The sequence below is a fragment of the Coloeus monedula genome, assembly GCF_965178545.1.
Source record: "Coloeus monedula genome assembly, chromosome: 2".
NCBI classification, from domain to species: domain Eukaryota; kingdom Metazoa; phylum Chordata; class Aves; order Passeriformes; family Corvidae; genus Coloeus; species Coloeus monedula.
Genome location: NC_138782.1, coordinates 119272318 through 119291524, shown reverse-complemented (window position 1 = coordinate 119291524; position 19207 = coordinate 119272318). Strand labels below are relative to the sequence as shown.

The window sequence follows — 19207 nt, the reverse complement described above, 5'->3', positions numbered from 1 at the left end:
ATCCCTTCCCCAAATCCCTCCCCAAATCCCTTCCCAAATCCCTTCCCAAATCCCTTCCTAAATCCCTTCCCAAATCCCTTCCCCAATCCCTTCCCAAATCCCGTCCCAAATCCCGTCCCAAATCCCTTCCCAAATCCCTTCCCCAAATCCCTTCCCAAATCCCTTCCCAAATCCCTTCCCCAAATCCCTTCCCAAATCCCTTCCCAAATCCCTTCCCCAAATCCCTTCCCCAAATCCCTTCCCAAATCCCTTCCCCAAATCCCTTCCCCAAATCCCTTCCCCAATCCCTTCCCCAATCCCTTCCCAAATCCCTTCCCAAACCCCTTCCCAAATCCCTTCCCAAATCCCTTCCCCAATCCCTTCCCAAATCCCTTCCCCAATCCCTTCCCAAATCCCTTCCCTAAATCCCTTCCCAAATCCCTTCCCAAATCCCTTCCTTCCCTCGGGAGCCGTTCCCTGGGAATTTCCGGCCCCGCTCCCTTTCCCGCTGGGAATCCCGGAATTCCGCCCTCGCTTTTCCCGGGAATCCTTCCCGGAGCTTCCCCGCGGGATCTGTGCCCGGAGCCTCCCGGGGCCCTCCCAGCCGGGAGATTCCCGAGATTCCTGAGGACATTCCGAGGTTTTGTGACGGGATCCCGAGGTTTTCTGGAGTTTGTCCCAAAGTTTGCTGGAATTTGTATAAATCCTGTGAGTTTCTGACCAGATTCCGAGGTTTTTGTGCTGACATTCCATGAATTTCTGAGGATATTCCAGGGTTTCCTGAGGATATTCCCCTCCCCCTGGGGGATTGCTGGGAACCTCTTGTGCCGGGAATCCTTTTCCTGGAGTTTTCCTGAAGTTTTCCTTCAGGATTTGGGATTTGATCCTCCTGGAAGGGGGGCGGGGAGGCTCTTCCAGCCAGGAAATTCCAGGATTTTTGGAGGATATTCCAGGATTTTTCCCCCACCCTGAGAGCACCCAAACCCCATCCAAGCTCCTACCCCTCTGGAAAAGCCGAATCCCAAGGAAAAATCCACCGATCCCACGCGGAGAGGAACGAATCTGTTTATTGGGAACATCCCTGAGGGAAAACTCGGGAAAATCCAACCCCAAAAAGAGGGAAAATCCCACCCTAAAAAGGGGGAAAATCCAACCTAAACTCAGGAAATTCCAGCCCAAAAAGAGGGAAAATCCAAGGAGAAAGGGGGCGGGATCAAACCCCAAAAAGAGGGAAAATCCAGCCTAGAAAAGGGGGAAAATCCAACCCCCAAAAAGAGGGAAAATCCAAGGAAAAATGAAAGAAATTCCAGCCCAAAAAGAGGGAAAATCCAAGGAAAAAGGGGGCGGGATCAAACCCCAAAAAGAGGGAAAATCCAGCCTAGAAAAGGGGGAAAATCCAACCCCCAAAAAGAGGGAAAATCCAAGGAAAAATGAAAGAAATTCCAGCCCAAAAAGAGGGAAAATCCAAGGAAAAAGGGGGCGGGATCCAACCCCAAAAAGAGGGAAAAATCCAACCAAAAATGATGGAAAATCCAGCCTAAAAAAGGGGGAAAATCCAACCCCCAAAAAGAGGGAAAATCCAACCTAAAAGTAGGGCAAATCCAACTCCAAAAAGAGGGAAAATCCAACCTAAACTCAGGAAATTCCAGCCCCAAAAAGAGGGAAAATCCAAGGAGAAAGGGGGCGGGATCAAACCCCAAAAAGAGGGAAAATCCAAGGAAAAAGGAAGGAAATTCCAGCCCAAAAAAGAGGGAAAATCCAAGGAAAAAGGAAGGAAATTCCAGCCCAAAAAAGAGGGAAAATCCAAGGAAAAAGGAAGGAAATTCCAGCCCAAAAAAGAGGGAAAATCCAACCTAAAAGTAGCGCAAATCCAACTCCATAAAGAGGGAAAATCCAACCTAAACTCCGGAAAATCCATCGCAAAAAGAGCGGGAAAACGGAACCGAAGAGTGAGAAAACCCAACCCTAAACAAAAAACCGGGAAAACCCAACCCAACGCTGAGGAAAATCCATCCCAAAAAACCCCCAAAGGAGCGGAGCGGGAAGCGCGGAAGCCGGGAGGGCTCTTCCCAAGGCTCCGGAGCCGCTTCCCGCTGGGAATGCGGGATGGCTCAGGGCGGGGGCGGCTCCAGCGCCTGCAGGATCTGCGCGGCCGAGGGCCTTTTCCCGGGATCGCGGGAGGTGCAGACGGAGAAGAGCTCCAGCACCGAGGCCTGGGATGGATCCAGCGCCTCCGGAGGCAGCGGCGGCCGCGTGCCCAGCGCCGCGTAGTAGGAATCCTCGTCGAAGGATTCCTCGGAAAAGGAGTCCTCTGCAAGGCCGGGAGAGAGGAGATGTCGGAAAGAAAGCCCTGGAAATCCCGTCCCGGCGCTTCCCGATGATCCCACGGAGAGCCCAACCCGGCCTCGGGCGCTGCTGGGGATTCCCTGGGAATCCCTTCCCAAGATCCCAGCCCGAGCTGCCCTTTCCCAGGGAAATCCCTCCATTCCCGCCTCTCCCAGCCTGCCATTGGATCCAGCCCCATCCCGACTCCTCTGCGGGAAGGAATTCCGGCCTCCAGGCCCTTCCCTGGCAATCTCGGCACTCCAGGAAGGCTCTCCCTTCCCTTTCCCATGCCCGACTTCCAGAAAAACCCCTGGCCATGGATTCGGAGCCTCCTGGATCCCAGAATCCCGGAATGCTTTGGCTGGGATCCACGCAGCTTCAATCCCATCCCATTCCAAGGCCGGCACCTCCCCCGATGATCCCAGGCTGCTCCAGCCTTTCCTTGGGCACTGCCAGGGATCCGGGCATTCCCTGGCAATTCCAGCCCAGCCGGGAATTCCTTCCCAACATCCCACCCCGAGCTCCCCTTTCCCACTGGGAAGCCATTCCCGTATCCCATCCCTTTATCCCAAATTCCCGCTCTCCCGGATCCCCTCCAGCCTCAGGCAGCGCCTCCGAGGATTCCCCGGATCCTTTTCCCGGTGACCATTCCCAGCTCTCCCCGCCCGCCTCCAGAGGTTCCCATTCCCAGATCCCGCTCCGGGCCCGGCATTCCCGACCTTCCGTGTCGGATTCCGGCAGCGGGAGGTGCGGGATGCTCAGGGCCAGCATCTCCCACAGGGTGAGGCCGAAGGGGAAGATGTCGGATCTGTCCGTGATGATCCCGCCCGGCTCCAGCGCCTCCGGAGGCTTCCAGGGCTCCGTGCCCACGTAGCAGAGCTCGGGATCGCTCACTGCAACCGACCGGGGGGGATCCAGTGGGATCGGGGGCGATCCAGTGGGATCGGATGGGGTTGGATGGGATCGAGAACCGGCTCTGGGGAAACGGCTCCTTCCCGAGGGATTCCAGAGCCCCCATTCCAAAGGATTCCAGAGCCCCAGGATCCCCATTCCCAAAGGATTCCAGAGCTGCAGGATCCCCATTCCCAAAGGATTCCAGAACCCCCAGATCCCCATTCCCGAGGGATTCCAGAACCACAGGATCCCTATTCCCAAAGGATTCCAGAACCCCCTGGAATCCCCATTCCCACGAGACTCCAGAGCCTCGGGATCCCCATTCCAGAGGGATTCCAGAGCCCCCAGGATCCCCATTCCCAAAGGATTCCAGAGCTGTGGGATCCCCATTCCAGAGCCCCAGGATCCCCATTCCAGAGGGATTCCAGAGGCCCCGGGATCCACATTCCCAAGGGATTCCAGACTCCTGGGGATCCCCATTCCCAGCAATTCCAGAGCCACAGGATTCCCATTCCCAAAGGATTCCAGAACCCCCTGGAATCACCATTCCCACAAGACTCCAGAGCCTCGGGATCCCCATTCCAGAGGGATTCCAGAGCCCCCGGATCCCTATTCCAGAAGGATTCCAGAATCCCCATTCCCAAAGGATTCCAGAGCCCCGGGATCCCCATTCCCAAAGGATTTCAGAATCCCCATTCCCAAGGGATTCCAGAGCCCCCATTCCCGAGGGATTCCAGAACCCCAGGATCCCCATTCCCGAGGGATTCCAGAACTCCAGAACCCCCATTCCCACGGGATTCCAGAGCCCCCAGGATCCCCATTCCCACGGGATTCCAGAGCCTCAGGATCCCCATTCCCGAGGAATTCCAGCCTCCCAGCTGGATTCCCAAGCCTCGTCGATCCTTGGGGCAATCCCAGAGCCCAGGAGGCTTCCAGAGCCCTGGGAATCCCCAGCCCTGGCTCAGCATTCCCAGAGGAATTCCAGCTCCCTGTGCATCCCTGGGTTCATTCCAGAGCCTCCAGATTCCCAAGGAAACCAGAGCCACCCCCACATTCCCTGAGGAGATCCCGGTGCCTCCAGCTGGATATTCCCGATAAATCCCATCCATCTCCCAGAACATTCCGGTGCCTCCGGCTCCCTTTCCATGGGCTCTCGCCGATGGATCCTCAGGCAGCCGGAGAATTCCCGAGGGTTCTTCGCCATTGCATTCCCGCCATTCCCGGCCCACCCTCGGATCCTTCCAAAGCCTGGAATCGCTTCCTGCTCCCCCCTGGCCTCCGGGGATTCCCTGCGGGGCGGCATTCCCGGGAATCCCACCTGCCAGGTTCTCATCCAGGGGCAGCGAGACTCCGACGTCGCAGATTTTCACGGATTCGAAGTGGCCCCGGACGACGACGTTGGGGGATTTGATGTCCCCGTGGAGCAGCCGCTGCTCCGTGTGCAGGTACTGGGAACAGCCCGGGAAAACCACGGGAAGAGCTGTGGGATTGGGATAATCCACGGGAAAATCCCGCACCCCCCCCGGCTTTAAAACCTCGGGGATTGTGGGAAGGGAACTTCGGGATCATCCCAATCCCGCCCCGGCGCTTCCCGATGATCCCAGGCTGCTCCAGCCTTTCCTTGGGCACTGCCAGGCATTCCCTGGGAATTCCGGCCCAGCCGGGAATCCCTTCCCAAGATCCCAGCCCGAGCTGCCCTTTCCCAGGGAAATCCCTCCATTCCCGCCTCTCCCAGCCTGCCATTGGATCCAGCCCCATCCCGACTCCTCTGCGGGAAGGAATTCCGGCCTCCAGGCCCTTCCCTGGCAATCTCGGCACTCCAGGAAGGCTCTCCCTTCCCTTTCCCATGCCCGACTTCCAGAAAAACCCCTGGCCATGGATTCGGAGCCTCCTGGATCCCAGAATCCCGGAATGCTTTGGCTGGGATCCACGCAGCTTCAATCCCATCCCATTCCAAGGCCGGCACCTCCCCCGATGATCCCAGGCTGCTCCAGCCTTTCCTTGGACACTCCCGAGGATTCCCTGGCAATTCCAGCCCAGCCGGGAATTCCTTCCCAACATCCCACTCATCCCAATCCCATCCCCCCCAGCAGCCCCAGCTCCCCTTTCTCCCCGAATCCCAGGATTTCCCCGGCATTCCCAATACCTGGAGCCCCCTGGCCATGCTCAGGGCCACCTGCAGGATGGTGGGAGCCGGGAACGCTCCCAATCGCTGCTCCCGGCGCTCCTCGATGAGGTCGTTCAGGGATTTCTCCCCCCCGAATTCCATGGCCAAGCACAGGCTCCCATCCGGAGCCTTCGTCAGCGCCCGGTAGCCTGGGATGGGATGGGAATGGGGTGGGAATGGAATGGGATGGGAATGGGATGGGATGGGAATGGGAATGGGGTGGGAATGGAATGGGATGGGGTGGGAATGGGGTGGGAATGGAATGGGATGGGGTGGGAATGGGGTGGGAATGGGATGGAAGTGGGAGAGCAGCGATCCCGGAATGCTTTGGGTGGGATCCACGGAGCTTCAATCCCATCCCATTCCAACCCCGACCCCTCCCCCCGATGATCCCAGGCTGCTCCAAATCCATCCTTGGACACTCCCAGGGATCCAGCGGCAGCCGCGGCTTCTCTGGGAATTCCAGAGGCATTGGGAGGGCTTTAACTCCTGGATCCCGAATCCCCCTCGTCTCCCTCTGGGATTGGCTCCAACCCCTGCATTCCCATGGATCCAACCCCTCCATTCCCATGGGATCCAACCCCTGCATTCCCAACAATCCAAACCCTCCATTCCCATGGGATCCAACCCCTCCATTCCCAACAGATCCAACCCCTCCCTTCCCATGGATCCAACCCCTCCATTCCCAATGGATCCAACCCCTCCATTCCCAACAATCCAACTCCTCCATTCCCAACAATCCAACTCCTCCATTCCCAATGGATCCCACCCCTCCCTTCCCATGGGATCCAACCCCTCCATTCCCAACAATCCAACCCCTCCCTTCCCATGGATCCAACCCCTCCATTCCCAACAATCCAACCCCTCCCTTCCCATGGATCCAACCCCTCCATTCCCAACAATCCAACCCCTCCCTTCCCAATGGATCCAACCCCTCCATTCCCAGGAATCCTCACCCACGATGTTGGGATGCCGCAGATTCCGGAGGATCTGGGCCTCCTCCTGGAGTCTCCTCTGGAAGAGGCTCCGCTGGCTCCGGCTGCAGCCGGAGTTGATTTTCTTCACGGCCCACGGAGAGCGGGATAATCCCTGCGGAGACCTGGGCGGGAAGAGCCTCTGGAATTCCCATGGATAACGTGCCGGGAATGGCCGTGGGAGGGGGTTTTTTGTGGAATTCGTGAGGAAATTGGGGAAAGGGTGAAATCTGCCGTGGGCCGGGAATGCTCCAGGGAATGCTCGGCTTCCCAGGAGCTTTGATTCCGGCTGGAGCGGAGGGAATGGAGCCCCAATCCCGGAATTCCAGCCAGGGAAACACCGATGGGGTTATCCCAAAAATGATAGAACTGAAATGCTGGAATTGCAGCCAGGGAAGGGCTTATCCCAAAAAAAAATGGAGCCCAAATCCTGGAATTCCACCCAAGGTTTATCCCAGGAATGGCCTCAAATCCCTGAATTCCATCCAAGGAAAGGCTTATCCCCCAAAAAAAAATGGGGCCCAAATCCCTGAATTCCACCCCGGGCAAGGCTTATCCCAAAATAATGGATCCCAAATCCCAGAATTCCACCCGAGGTTTATCCCAGGAATGGCCCCAAATCCCGGAATTCCATCCAAGGAAAGGCTTATCCCAAAAACAAAAGGATCCCAGACCCTGAATTCCAGCCAGGAAAAGGCTGATGGGTTATCCCAGGAATGGGCCCCAAATCCCGGAATTCCCAGGAATGGGTCCCAAATCCTTGGATTCCATCCAGGGAAAGGCTTCTCCCAAAGGAAAGGGCTCCTTCCCAGCTCTGCAAATCCCAAATCCCTCCTACAGCTCCATATCCTGGATTTGGGATCATCCCCAGGTCGGTGCCGCCACCCCTTTCCTTCCTGGAGCTCCTTTCCCACCCGCTCCGGGACTTTTCCAGGACTTTTCCGGGATAACGCTTCCCGAACCTTTTCATCAGGTACACGCTGACTCCGGTGCCGAATCCCAACTTCTGCATGAAGGGAGAGGCCGGGATGGTGACGGACACGGCGCCGGCATCTGCGGGAAGGAGTCACGGTGATGCCCCGGGAAGCTCCAGCCGGGATCGGGATCCGCTCCCGGGGAATCGCGGACAGGGAACGGCCTTGAGTCGTTCCGGGGAAAGTTCGGTCGGGTTTTGGGAACATTTGGGGTTTTCCAGCCCCGGCACAGCCCCTGTTCCCGGAGGGATTGAAATCCCTGGGGATTTGGGGGGGGACACGGATCCGGGTTGGAATTCCGGGCCTTGAAGCTCCTTCCCAAAGCGTTCCACGATTCCCACCGGAATCCCGCGGATGGGAAAACCGATCCCAGGTGATCCCAGGTGATCCCAGGGATTTCCCAGCCCCGATGTGCTCAGGAATAAAACCGGGAGCAGGAGGAGGAGGAGGAGGAAGGGGGAGGGAGGGGCAGAGTTTTCCAGGGAATCTGCAGCTGCCCCATCCCTGGGATTGTCCCAGGAAAGGTCGGACAGGGCTTGGAGCAGCCTCTGGAATTCAGCCCCGAGATCCCTTCAGGGCCCTTCCCACCATTCCGCGATCCCGGCTCTGGGATGGGGTCCCTGCGATTCCTCGTGGGAATATTCCGGGATCATCCCGGAATTCCTCACCTGGTTTGTCCCTGCGGGACGAGGGCGTCGGAGACTGGAAGGCGGCCATGGATCCGATCCCGATCCCGATCCTGTGGGACAGGAGGGGACGTGGAGGGGCTCCGGTGGCACCTGGGGGGTCCCGGATTCGGGAATTGGGGGGTCCTGGATTTGGGAATTGGGGGGTTCCAAGCTGGGGAAATGGGGGGTCTGGGATTGGGGAATTTGGGAGGTGCCAGATTTGGGAATGGAGGGGTCCCGGACTGGGCAACTGGGGGAGGTCTCGGATTTGGGAATTGGGGAAGGGGGGAGGTCCCAGTTTGGGGATCCCAGAGCAGGGATGGGGGGTCCGGGCTTGGGATGTCCCAGATCCGGGAATTGGGGGGGCCCCAGTTGGGGGGAGGGGAGAATCCCAGATCCGGGGGGTTCCCAGGAAAACCCCGCGGGTCCCACCTCGGTCCGGGGTTCGCGGCGTGCGGGGACCGAGCCAAGGGAATTCCGGGATCCTCTTCCCGCTCCCGGTGCTGATCCCGGGCGATTCCCGGCTCCTTTTCCCGCTCCCGGTACCGATCCCGGGCGATTCCCGGCTCCTTTTCCCGCTCCCGGTGCCGATCCCGGGCGATTCCCGGCTCCTTTTCCCGCTCCCGAGCAATTCCGGGCTCCTTTTCCCTCTCCCGGTGCCGATCCCGGGCGATTTCCGGCTCCTTTTCCCGATCCCGGGCGATTCCCGGCTCCTTTTCCCGCTCCCGGCCGTTACCGGGCGATTCCCGGCTCCTTTTCCCTCTCCCGGTGCCGATCCCGGGCGATTCCCGGCTCCTTTTCCCGCTCCCGGTGCCGATCCCGGGGCTCCTTTTCCCGCTCCCGGGCGATTCCCGGCTCCTTTTCCCGCTCCCGGGCTATTCCCGGCTCCTTTTCCCGCTCCCGGGCGATTCCCGGCTCCTTTTCCCGCTCCCGGTGCCGATCCCGGGCTATTCCCGGCTCCTTTTCCCGCTCCCGGGCGATTCCCGGCTCCTTTTCCCGATCCCGGGCGATTCCCGGCTCCTTTTCCCGCTCCCGGGCAATTCCGGGCTCCTTTTCCCGCTCCCGGTGCCGATCCCGGGCTATTCCCGGCTCCTTTTCCCGCTCCCGGGCAATTCCCGGCTCCTTTTCCCGCTCCCGGTGCCGATCCCGGGCTATTCCCGGCTCCTTTTCCCGCTCCCGGGCAATTCCGGGCTCCTTTTCCCGCTCCCGGTGCCGATCCCGGGCTATTCCCGGCTCCTTTTCCCGCTCCCGGGCAATTCCCGGCTCCTTTTCCCGCTCCCGGTGCCGATCCCGGGCTATTCCCGGCTCCTTTTCCCGCTCCCGGGCAATTCCCGGCTCCTTTTCCCGCTCCCGGTGCCGATCCCGGGCTATTCCCGGCTCCTTTTCCCGCTCCCGGGCAATTCCGGGCTCCTTTTCCCGCTCCCGGTGCCGATCCCGGGCTATTCCCGGCTCCTTTTCCCGCTCCCGGGCAATTCCCGGCTCCTTTTCCCGCTCCCGGTGCCGATCCCGGGCTATTCCCGGCTCCTTTTCCCGATCCCGGGCTATTCCCGGCTCCTTTTCCCGCTCCCGGTGCCGATCCCGGGCTATTCCCGGCTCCTTTTCCCGCTCCCGGTGCCGATCCCGGGCTATTCCCGGCTCCTTTTCCCGCTCCCGGCCGTTACCGGGCGCCCCTTTCGAATCCCGCGCGCGCGCGCGCCCCGGCCCCGCCCCTTCCGGGAAGGGGCGTGACCACATCCATATATGGAAATGGGTGCGGATGTGGGCGTGGCCAGACCCGCGCGGGTCGGCGGGGGGCGTGCCCTGAACTGGGGGCGTGGCCAATGTGGGCGTGGCCTGGGCTGGGGGCGTGGCCAAGGCGGGGTGGGCGTGGCCTGGGGCGGTCCCGGGGAGCCCGCGGGGTTTTTGGGGGGTTCCCGAAGCTTTTTTGGGGCGCTCCGGGGGCTCGCTGGGAGCTGGGGGGGTCCTCAGGGGCTTTGTGGGGGTCTCTGGAGGGTCCCTGGAGCCCCCCCCACGAACCCCGCCCGCTCCGTCACCCCCCGGCCCCATAAAGGCCCAGAACTGTCTGACCCCCCCCCCACAGCTCCCAGACCCCATAAACCCCCCTAAACCCACCCCAAAACCCCCATAAACCCCCCATAAAGCCCCCCAGACCCCCATAAACCGCCCCATAACCCCACCAAACCCCATAAACCCCCAATAAACCCCCCATAAACCCCCCCAAATCCCCATAACCCCCCATAAACCCCCATAAACCCCCCCAGATTCCCACAAACCCCCATAAACCGCCCCATAAACCCCCCAAAACCCCCCCCAAAAAAACCCCCCAAACCCCCATAAATCCCCCCAGACCCCCCATAAGCCCCCCATAAACCCCCCCAGATCCCCCCAGTCCCCCATAAAGCCCCAACCCCCCCCCAAAACCCCCATAAAACCCCATAAACCCCCCCAGATTCCCACAAACCCCCATAAACCGCCCCATAAACCCCCCAAAAACCCCCCCAAGCCCCATAAACCCCCCCAAAAAAAACCCCCAAACCCCCATAAATCCCCCCAGACCCCCCATAAGCCCCCCATAAACACCCCAGATCCCCCCAATCCCCCATAAAGCCCCAACCCCCCCCCAAAACCCCCATAAAACCCCCATAAACCCCCCATAAAGGCCCCCAAACCCCCCCAGACCCCCATAAACCGCCCCATAACCCCCTCAATCCCCCATAAACCCCCAATAAACCCCCCATAAACCCCCCCAAATCCCCATAACCCCCATAAACTCCCCATAAAACCGCCCCATAACCCCCCCAATCCCCCATAAACTGCCCCATAAGCCCCCAATAGCCCCACAAACCCCCCCAGATCCCCCCCAATCCCCCATAAACCCTCCCAATCCCCCCAATCCCCGATCTCTCTTTGCCCCACCAGGGACGAATCAGCGCCTTTATTTCCCTCGGGATGATCCCATTCCCGGTCGGGATCCAGGGGTTGGGATGAGCCCCGCGGCCCCTTTGGGGTTTGGGGTTTGGGGTTTGGGGTGGCTCAGGGGGTCAGGCAGCGCACGCCGGCGTCCTCGGCGTGGCCGCAGTTGGTGCGGCCCCATCCCGAAAATCCGCAGAGCTCCAGGGAATCCTCGGTGCCCGAGCAGGAGACGTCGTCCATCCAAATCTTCCCGGTGCCTGCGGAGGGTCGGGAAGATCCATGGATCCACCGGGAGCTCCCCGAGCGGATCCCGGGAGCGGCCCCGATCGCGGCGCTCGGAGAGGTCGCTGGGGTGGGAAGAGGCCCGGGAATGGTGGATCCCGAGGGTGGGGATTTCTGGGATGTTCCTGAGGTCTTGCCGGGTGTTCCTGGGATTTGGGGGGTGCGGCCGGGAATGGGGCACGGGCAAAACGTGTGGGGAGAATGGGAATGTTCGGCTGGAGAAGGGAAGGGTCCGGGGAATCCTCGGAGGCGCTGCCTGAGCCTGAAGGGGCTCCGGGAGAGCTGGGATTTGGGATAAAGGGATGGGAAACAGGGAGTGGCTTCCCAGTGGGAAAGGGGAGCTCGGGGTGGGATCTTGGGAAGGAATTCCCGGCTGGGCTGGAATTGCCAGGGAATGCCCGGATCCCTGGTAGTGCCCAAGGAAAGGCTGGAGCAGCCTGGGATCATCGGGGGAGGTGCCGGCCTTGGAATGGGATGGGATTGAAGCTGCGTGGATCCCAGCCAAAGCATTCCGGGATTCTGGGATCCAGGAGGCTCCGAATCCATGGCCAGGGGTTTTTCTGGAAGTCGGGCATGGGAAAGGGAAGGGAGAGCCTTCCTGGAGTGCCGAGATTGCCAGGGAAGGGCCTGGAGGCCGGAATTCCTTCCCGCAGAGGAGTCGGGATGGGGCTGGATCCAATGGCAGGCTGGGAGAGGCGGGAATGGAGGGATTTCCCTGGGAAAGGGCAGCTCGGGCTGGGATCTTGGGAAGGAATTCCCGGCTGGGCTGGAATTCCCAGAGAATCCCTGGCTGCCCCTGGATCCCTGGAATGTCCCAGGCCGGGCTGGACGGAGCACGGAGCAGTGGTGGGAACACCCATCCCGAGGCCTCCCGAGGCGGGAATGAGGGACGGCAGCTCCGCGAGGCTCCGGCTGCACTCCCGGAGCGGCTTTCTCGGGATCCACCAGCCCGGAGAACCTCCAGCACCAACTCAAGGAATCCAAAGCAATTCCGGAATCTCCAGAGTCGGATGAGATCCATCGGCACCAAATCCAACCCCCACGCCCCAAAACCCCCACCCCATCCCCGCCACCCGAACTCTCCCGGAGCTCCGGCAGCGTCGGGAACGGCCCCATTCCCTGGGGAGCCGTCACGGTGCCGCGTTCCCGGGATGGAGCAGCATTCCCGGGATGGAGCAGCATTCCCAGGTGCCCACCTTGGCCGAAGCGCGCCATGCGGAAGACGTCGGCGGCGCCGCGGAAGCCCAGCATGCGGCACACCACGTCGCCGTCGCGGCCGTCCCAGCCGTCGTCGCACACGGAGCCCCAGCGGCGCTCGTGGAAGATCTCCAGGCGGCCCTCGTGCGGCCCCGAGCCGTTCACCAGGCGGACGGAGCCCTCCTGCGGAGCTGCCGCGGGAATGCCGGGGTCAGCCCTGGTGGTGTCCCATGGGATGCGGCATCTCCAGGGATGTGGCATCTCCAGGGATGTGGCAGCCATGGTGGCATCTCCAAGGGATGTGGCATCTCCAGGGATGTGGCAGCCATGGTGGCATCTCCAAGGGATGTGGCATCTCCAGGGATGTGGCAGCCATGGTGGCATCTCCAAGGGATGTGGCATCTCCAGGGATGTGGCAGCCATGGTGGCATCTCCAAGGGATGGTGGCATCTCCAAGGGATGGTGGCATCTCCAAGGGATGGTGGCATCCATGGTGGCATCCATGGTGACATCCCAAGGGATGGTGGCATCTCCAAGGGATGGTGCCATCCATGGTGGCATCTCCAGAGATGGTGGCATCCCAAGAGATGGTGGCATCTCCGGGGATGTGGCATCTCCAAGGGATGTGGCATCTCCAAGGGATGGTGCCATCCATGGTGGCATCCCAAGGGATGTGGCATCTCCAAGGGATGGTGCCATCCATAGTGGCATCCCAAGGGATGGTGGCATCTCCAAGGGATGTGGCATCCATGGTGACATCCCAAGAGATGGTGGCATCTCCGGGGATGTGCCATCTCCAAGGGATGGTGCCATCCATGGTGACATCCCAAGGGATGGTGGCATCTCCGGGGATGTGGCATCTCCAGGGATGTGGCATCTCCAAGGGATGGTGCCATCCATAGTGGCATCCCAAGAGATGGTGGCATCTCCAAGGGATGTGGCATCCATGGTGACATCCCAAGGGATGGTGGCATCTCCGGGGATGATGGCATCTCTAGGGGATGGTGACATCCCAAAGGATGTGGCATCTCCAAGGGATGGTGCCATCCATGGTGGAATCTCCAGAGATGGTGGCATCTCCAAGGGATGGTGCCATCCATGGTGACATCCCAAGGGATGGTGGCATCTCCGGGGATGTGGCATCTCCAGGGATGCGGCATCTCCAAGGGATGGTGCCATCCATGGTGACATCCCAAGGGATGGTGGCATCTCCAAGGGATGTGGCATCTCCAAGGGATGGTGCCATCCATGGTGACATCCCAAGGGATGGTGGCATCTCCAAGGGATGTGGCATCTCCAAGGGATGGTGCCATCCATGGTGACATCCCAAGGGATGGTGCCATCTCCGGGGATGATGGCATCTCTAGGGGATGGTGACATCCCAAAGGATGTGGCATCTCCAAGGGATGGTGCCATCCATGGTGGCATCCATGGTGACATCCCAAGGGATGGTGGCATCTCCAAGGGATGGTGCCATCCATGGTGGCAGCTCCAGGGATGTGGCATCTCCAAAGGATGTGGCATCTCCAGGGATGTGGCATCTCCAAGGGATGTGCCATCCATGGTGACATCTCCAAGGGATGGTGGCATCTCCAAGGGATGGTGGCATCTCCAAGGGATGTGGCATCCATGGTGGCATCTCCAAGGGATGGTGACATCTCCAGGGATGCGGCATCTCCAGGGATGTGGCATCTCCAAGGGATGGTGCCATCCATGGTGGCATCTCCAGGGATGCTCCTGCCCCACCTCGGAGCATTTCCTGCGCCTTCTCCGTAGGGAAGAAGCACCAGGTGAGGCATCTCCAGGGGACTCTGGAACATTCCCAGGCTGGGAATGTCCAACCATGGGTGGGAATGTCCAGCAGAGGGTTGGGAATGTCCAGCAGGGTTTGGGAATGTCCAGCAGAGGGTTGGGAATGTCCAGCAGGGTTTGGGAATGTCCAGCAGAGGTCGGGAATGTCCGGCAGGGGGTGGGAATGTCCGGCAGGGGGTGGGAATGTCCAGCAGAGGTTTGGGAATGTCCGGCAGGGGTTTGGGAATGTCCAACAGGGGTTTGGGAATGTCCAGCAGAGGTTTGGGAATGTCCGGCAGAGGTTTGGGAATGTCCAACAGGGGTTTGGGAATGTCCAGCAGAGGTTTGGGAATGTCCGGCAGAGGTTTGGGAATGTCCGGCAGGGGTTTGGGAATGTCCGGCAGGGGTTGGGAATTTCCAGCAGAGGTTGGGAATGTCCAGCAGAGGTTGGGAATGTCCAGCAGAGGTTGGGAATGTCCAGCAGGGGTTTGGGAATGTCCAGCAGAGGGTTGGGAATTTCCAGCAGAGGGTTGGGAATGTCCGGCAGAGGGTTGGGAATTTCCAGCAGGGGTTGGGAATGTCCAGCAGGGGTTTGGGAATGTCCAGCAGGGGTTTGGGAATGTCCACCCTGCTCCCACCAGCCCGGGAAGGGAGGACCCGGCTTTTCCCTCTCCCGCCATTCCCACCCCAGCCCGTTCCCTGCTCCCGGAGCCGGCAGCTGCGGGGTTAACGGAACATTCTGGGATCTGGCCGGAATTCCCAGAGCTGTTTTTCCCGGGTTTCAGGCTCCGGGTTTTCCCTGGCTCGTTCCCAGCGGGGCCTCGTCTCCCGCTGGCCTCCAGGACGCGAAGTCCTTCCATGGCCCCGGATCCATCCCCCTCTTCCCGGGCCGGCCGGGGTCAGGCTCGGGACAAGGCTCTGGAATGCCGGCGGGTCCGGAGGGATGAATCCCGGAGCCTCCTCCCCGCCCTTGTCCCTGCCCGCATCCCGGGGATTGTTTGGGATGCCGCGACCTCCGCCCCATCCCCGTTCCCGGGATCTCCTCCCGCCCATGGAACCGCTCCCGGCCCATCCCAGCTGTCGTTCCAGGCCTGGATGGAGCCGGACACTTTCCTGGAGCTCCAGAGAATTCCTGGAGCCGCTCCTGCCAAACCAACCCCGGGGGCTCCGGGACCGCCCAGCTCCAGGGATGAGGCCGGGGAAAACCGGGATCCCAAAGGGAGCGGCGCTTTTCCTTCACCCGCCCGGCTCCGTGCGTTCCGGGAGCCTTTCCCGCCTCCTCTCCCGGCTCCCGGGAATTCCGTGGCTTTGGGATCATTGTCCCTCCACCCCCTGGAGCATCCCAAGGGAAATCCCCGGGAAAGCAGCGGCTCAGCGGGACGCGGAGCCCCCGGAAAGCGCAATTCCCACATGGAGCCAATTCCCACATGGAGCCAATTCCCACACGGAGCCTCCGGCTCTGCCTCCAGAGCCGCCCCCGTGCCCTGGAGTGAGAACCCAGGAGCAGCTCGGCATTCCCAAAGTCCTCATTCCCGCTCCGGGATCCCGGTCTCATCATGGGAAGGGTTGGGCAGCCAGGGCACGGATCCAGCCGGGGCCGGGATGTTCCCAGAAATCAGGGCCAGGGCTCCTCAGAAATCCATGGAGCTCATCCCGGCCACGGCCCTTCCACGGCCTCTGCTTGGAGAGCTCGGAAAAGCCAAGAATTCCCAAAAAATCCCCTCCCAAACCAGTTCCAGCCCAGCCCGGGGCAGTTTTGGAGCCTGCAGTTCCTGGGAATCCTCCAAACTCCAGGATCAGATGTCCCTGGGATTCCATGGGAATGTCCCCAGGCTGGGATATCCCTGGAGTGGCCGGAAGGGTGTCCCAAGCCCGGAGGAAACCACCGGCATTCCCGGCCTCTTCCCTCCGGCATTCCCGGTCCTTTCCCGATCCCACCATCCCTCCCACCTCCCTCCGGCTCCGGCTCCTCCTCGCCCGCGCAGGAAAAACCCCAGGATGGTTTTCCCAGCATCTTTGCATCAGGAATTTCCCCCCACAGGCTCCCAATTCCCAAAGAATTCCACAAAATCCGTGCTGGGATCGCCGTGGAGACCACCCGGAACTCACCTGTGCCACCAGCAGCGCCTCGGTCGCCCTTGTCCCCTTTGGGGCCACGGTCGCCTGCGAGGAGAAAGAGCCGGAATTGTTGGAATTTCCCGTCCCTGCTCCAGAGGGACGGCACGGCAGGATGGGAAATCCCAAAAATCCTCCGGGAATGCGTCCCTGTGGCGGTGGGGAGACGAAGGGGCTGGCGGTCCTGGAATTCCCCCATCCCGAAGAGCCCATTCCTGACTGCAGACCCCATAAAGGCAACAAAAGCCTGGATTTGGGGGTGAAAGTCCCGAACGGGAGGTGAAAATCCCAATTTAGGGCTGAAAAATCCCAATTTAGGGCTGAAAAATCCCAATTTAGGGCGTGAAAATCCCGATTTAGGGCGTGAAAATCCCGATTTAGGGCGTGAAAATCCCGATTTAGGGGTGAAAATCCCATTTTGGGGCTGAAAATCCCATTTTGGGGCTGAAAATCCCAAATTGGGCATAAAAAATCCCATTTTGGGGCTGAAAATCCCAATTAGGGGATGAAAATCCCAAATTGGGGGTGAAAATCCCAAATTGGGCGTAAAAAATCCCAAATTGGGGCTGAAAATCCCAAATTGGGGCTGAAAATCCCAAATTGGGGCTGAAAATCCCATTTTGAGGCTAAAACCGCTTCGCTTTGGGGTCGGGGTGGGGATGTGGCTTCCCCCCAAATCCCTGAGGAAGCTCCGATCCCTCCTCCCGAGGAGCTTCGCTGCTCCCAGCCCCGGATCCATGGAAAAGGGCGATGCCGGGGGTCGGGAGCGGCTGCCGGAACGGCCGCGCCCGTTCGATGTCCCGGGAAGGATTCCGTATCCCAAAAATGATCCCATATCCCATAACGACCTCGCTAACGAGCTCCGTCATTCCTTGGCTCTCCCGGACGTTCCTCCTCCCTCATTCCCGGGTTTTCCAGGCCCCGAGCGAGGCCGTGGGCTCGGATTTGCTGAGCCCGGCTTGGCTAAGCCCGGCCTGAGCCCAAGGGAAGGGGTCAGGGATGCTTCTCCTGCTCCTCCTCGGTCTCCAGGAACAACAAACAACGCCCGGAGAGGCTCCGGAATCCGGGAAAAAGGAAAACATCGGATCTCAAACGATCCCCAAGGAAAAAAAGAGCCGGGCAGGAAATTCCTGCCCTTTCCCTGGGAGGCTCCGGGAGAGCGGGATTGGTCCCGCGGGCGGGCGCAGCTGCGTGGGATGAGGGAAAGCGGCCTGGAGCTGATGGGATCCAGATGGAAACCCCCCCTCGGCAGCGGGAATGGGGCCAGGGATGCGGCTCCGGCACGGGATGGGGTCGGGATGCGGGAGCAGCCCCGGCTCCTCACATCCAGCCCGGCCGGCACAGGGAAAAGGGGACTGGGAAGGCGAAATTCCGGGTTTGATGGGTTCGTCCCCAAAACGGGGGAGGGAGAGGTCGGAACGATCCGGGAAGCGGCCTCGTCTTGGGGGGATCCCAAAGTTTGAGCAGCAGGGAAAGGGGGATCGGCCCCTCTGCTCCAGCTCCGGGATCCCGACTCCCGAAGGAGCCATTCCCGAGGAGGCCATGGAGCTGCTCCAAGGGCTGGGAGAGCTGGGAATGTTCACCTGGAGAAGGGAAGGATCCAGGGAATCCTCGGAGCCCCTTCCCGAGCCTAAAGGGGCTCCAGGAGAGCTGGGATTTGGGAAAGGGCTGGAGGGGCAGGAGGCAGGGAATGGCTTCCCAGTGGGAAAGGGGAGCTCGGGGTGGGATCTTGGGAAGGAATTCCCGGCTGGGAGGGCTGGAATTCCCAGAGAATCCCTGGATCCCTGGCAGTGTCCAGGGAAAGCTTGGAGCAGCCTGGGATCATTGGGGGAGGTGGAAGAGAATTCCCACCCCTGAATCCCCAACTTTTCCCAGGTACCTCCCCGAGAGCAGCAATAATCCGGGAATCCCGGAATGCGTTGGGACCTTCAATCCCATCCCATTCCAACCCCACGATGATCCCAGGCTGCTCCAAACTTCCCTCGGACACTTCCCGGGATCCAGAGGCAGCCCCAGCTTCTCCTTCTCCTTCTTTCCCCCTTTTCCCATCTCTCCTCTCTTCCCGGGATTCTCTGGTGGGAATAACTTGGTGACTCCGGCTCTCTGAGGTGTTGGGGCTGGAGAACATCCCAAAAATGGGATCAGATTCCCTGTGAGCCCGGAGAGAGCCCCAGGGCTGGGACAGAGCCCGGGAATTTGGGAGAAGCCTCTCCTGGTCTTCCCCAGCAAGCTCCAAGGTGTTCCAGGCCATTTTCCCATCTTTTTTTTTTGGGATTGTGCACAGAATTTAGGGCCAGACACAGGGACAGCGACCCTCAGCCCTTCCCACGGATCTGCAGGGATTGACGGCTCCCCAAAATCTTGGGAAAAGCCCCTGGAGAATCCACCAATTCCCATTTTCCCAGCAGATTCAGGTTCTGCTTCCAGGAACATTCCCAAAAACTCCTCCCCAGGGATGTTCAGAAGGAATTTTCTCTTTTCCCCCCAGTTTATCCCTAAATCACCGGCCCCACCTTGAGTCTTTCCTGCCTTTTCCTCCTGAGTGTGTTCCCTGCACAGCCTTTTCCATGGAAAAGTGGGGGAGGACGGACCTGTCCTCACTTCCCAGAACAATTTTTCCCATTTGGAATGGAGGGGAAAAAAAAAAAATCCTCCACCGAGGTCATTTTGAGGGAAAATCCATCCAAAATGGGAAAACACCAACAAGGGAAAAGACTCAGGAATCTGCTGTGGGAAAAGCTGTTCCGGGAGAGGTTTAAACCTGGAATTTTCCATGAGGACCCTCCTCCACACCTAAAAACCCCATTCCAGGATTCCTGGGATGCAATTCCCAGGGAACCGAGGCCTCCTGTGCTCGGAGGGAGGTCCCCGGAGCAGGGTAAGACAAGTCCTGCAGAAACGCGGGATTTCAGGCAAAGCCTGGCTTTG

At 60.2% G+C, this 19207-nt stretch overlaps 1 protein-coding gene across 1 annotated transcript in view; it reads right to left on the bottom strand.

The window, feature by feature from the left end:
* Positions 1 to 11001: 11001 nt before the first annotated feature.
* The window catches only part of SCARA5 (scavenger receptor class A member 5), a 28545-nt gene continuing 20339 nt past the window's right edge, over positions 11002 to 19207 (bottom strand). The window contains exons 7-9 of the mRNA XM_082302415.1: positions 16274 to 16327; positions 12373 to 12564; positions 11002 to 11151 (exon numbers count right to left, since the gene is read on the bottom strand). Of these exons, the coding sequence (XP_082158541.1) occupies positions 11015 to 11151; positions 12373 to 12564; positions 16274 to 16327 (383 nt within the window). The 3' untranslated portion in view covers positions 11002 to 11014. The remainder of the gene's footprint in view (positions 11152 to 12372; positions 12565 to 16273; positions 16328 to 19207) is intronic.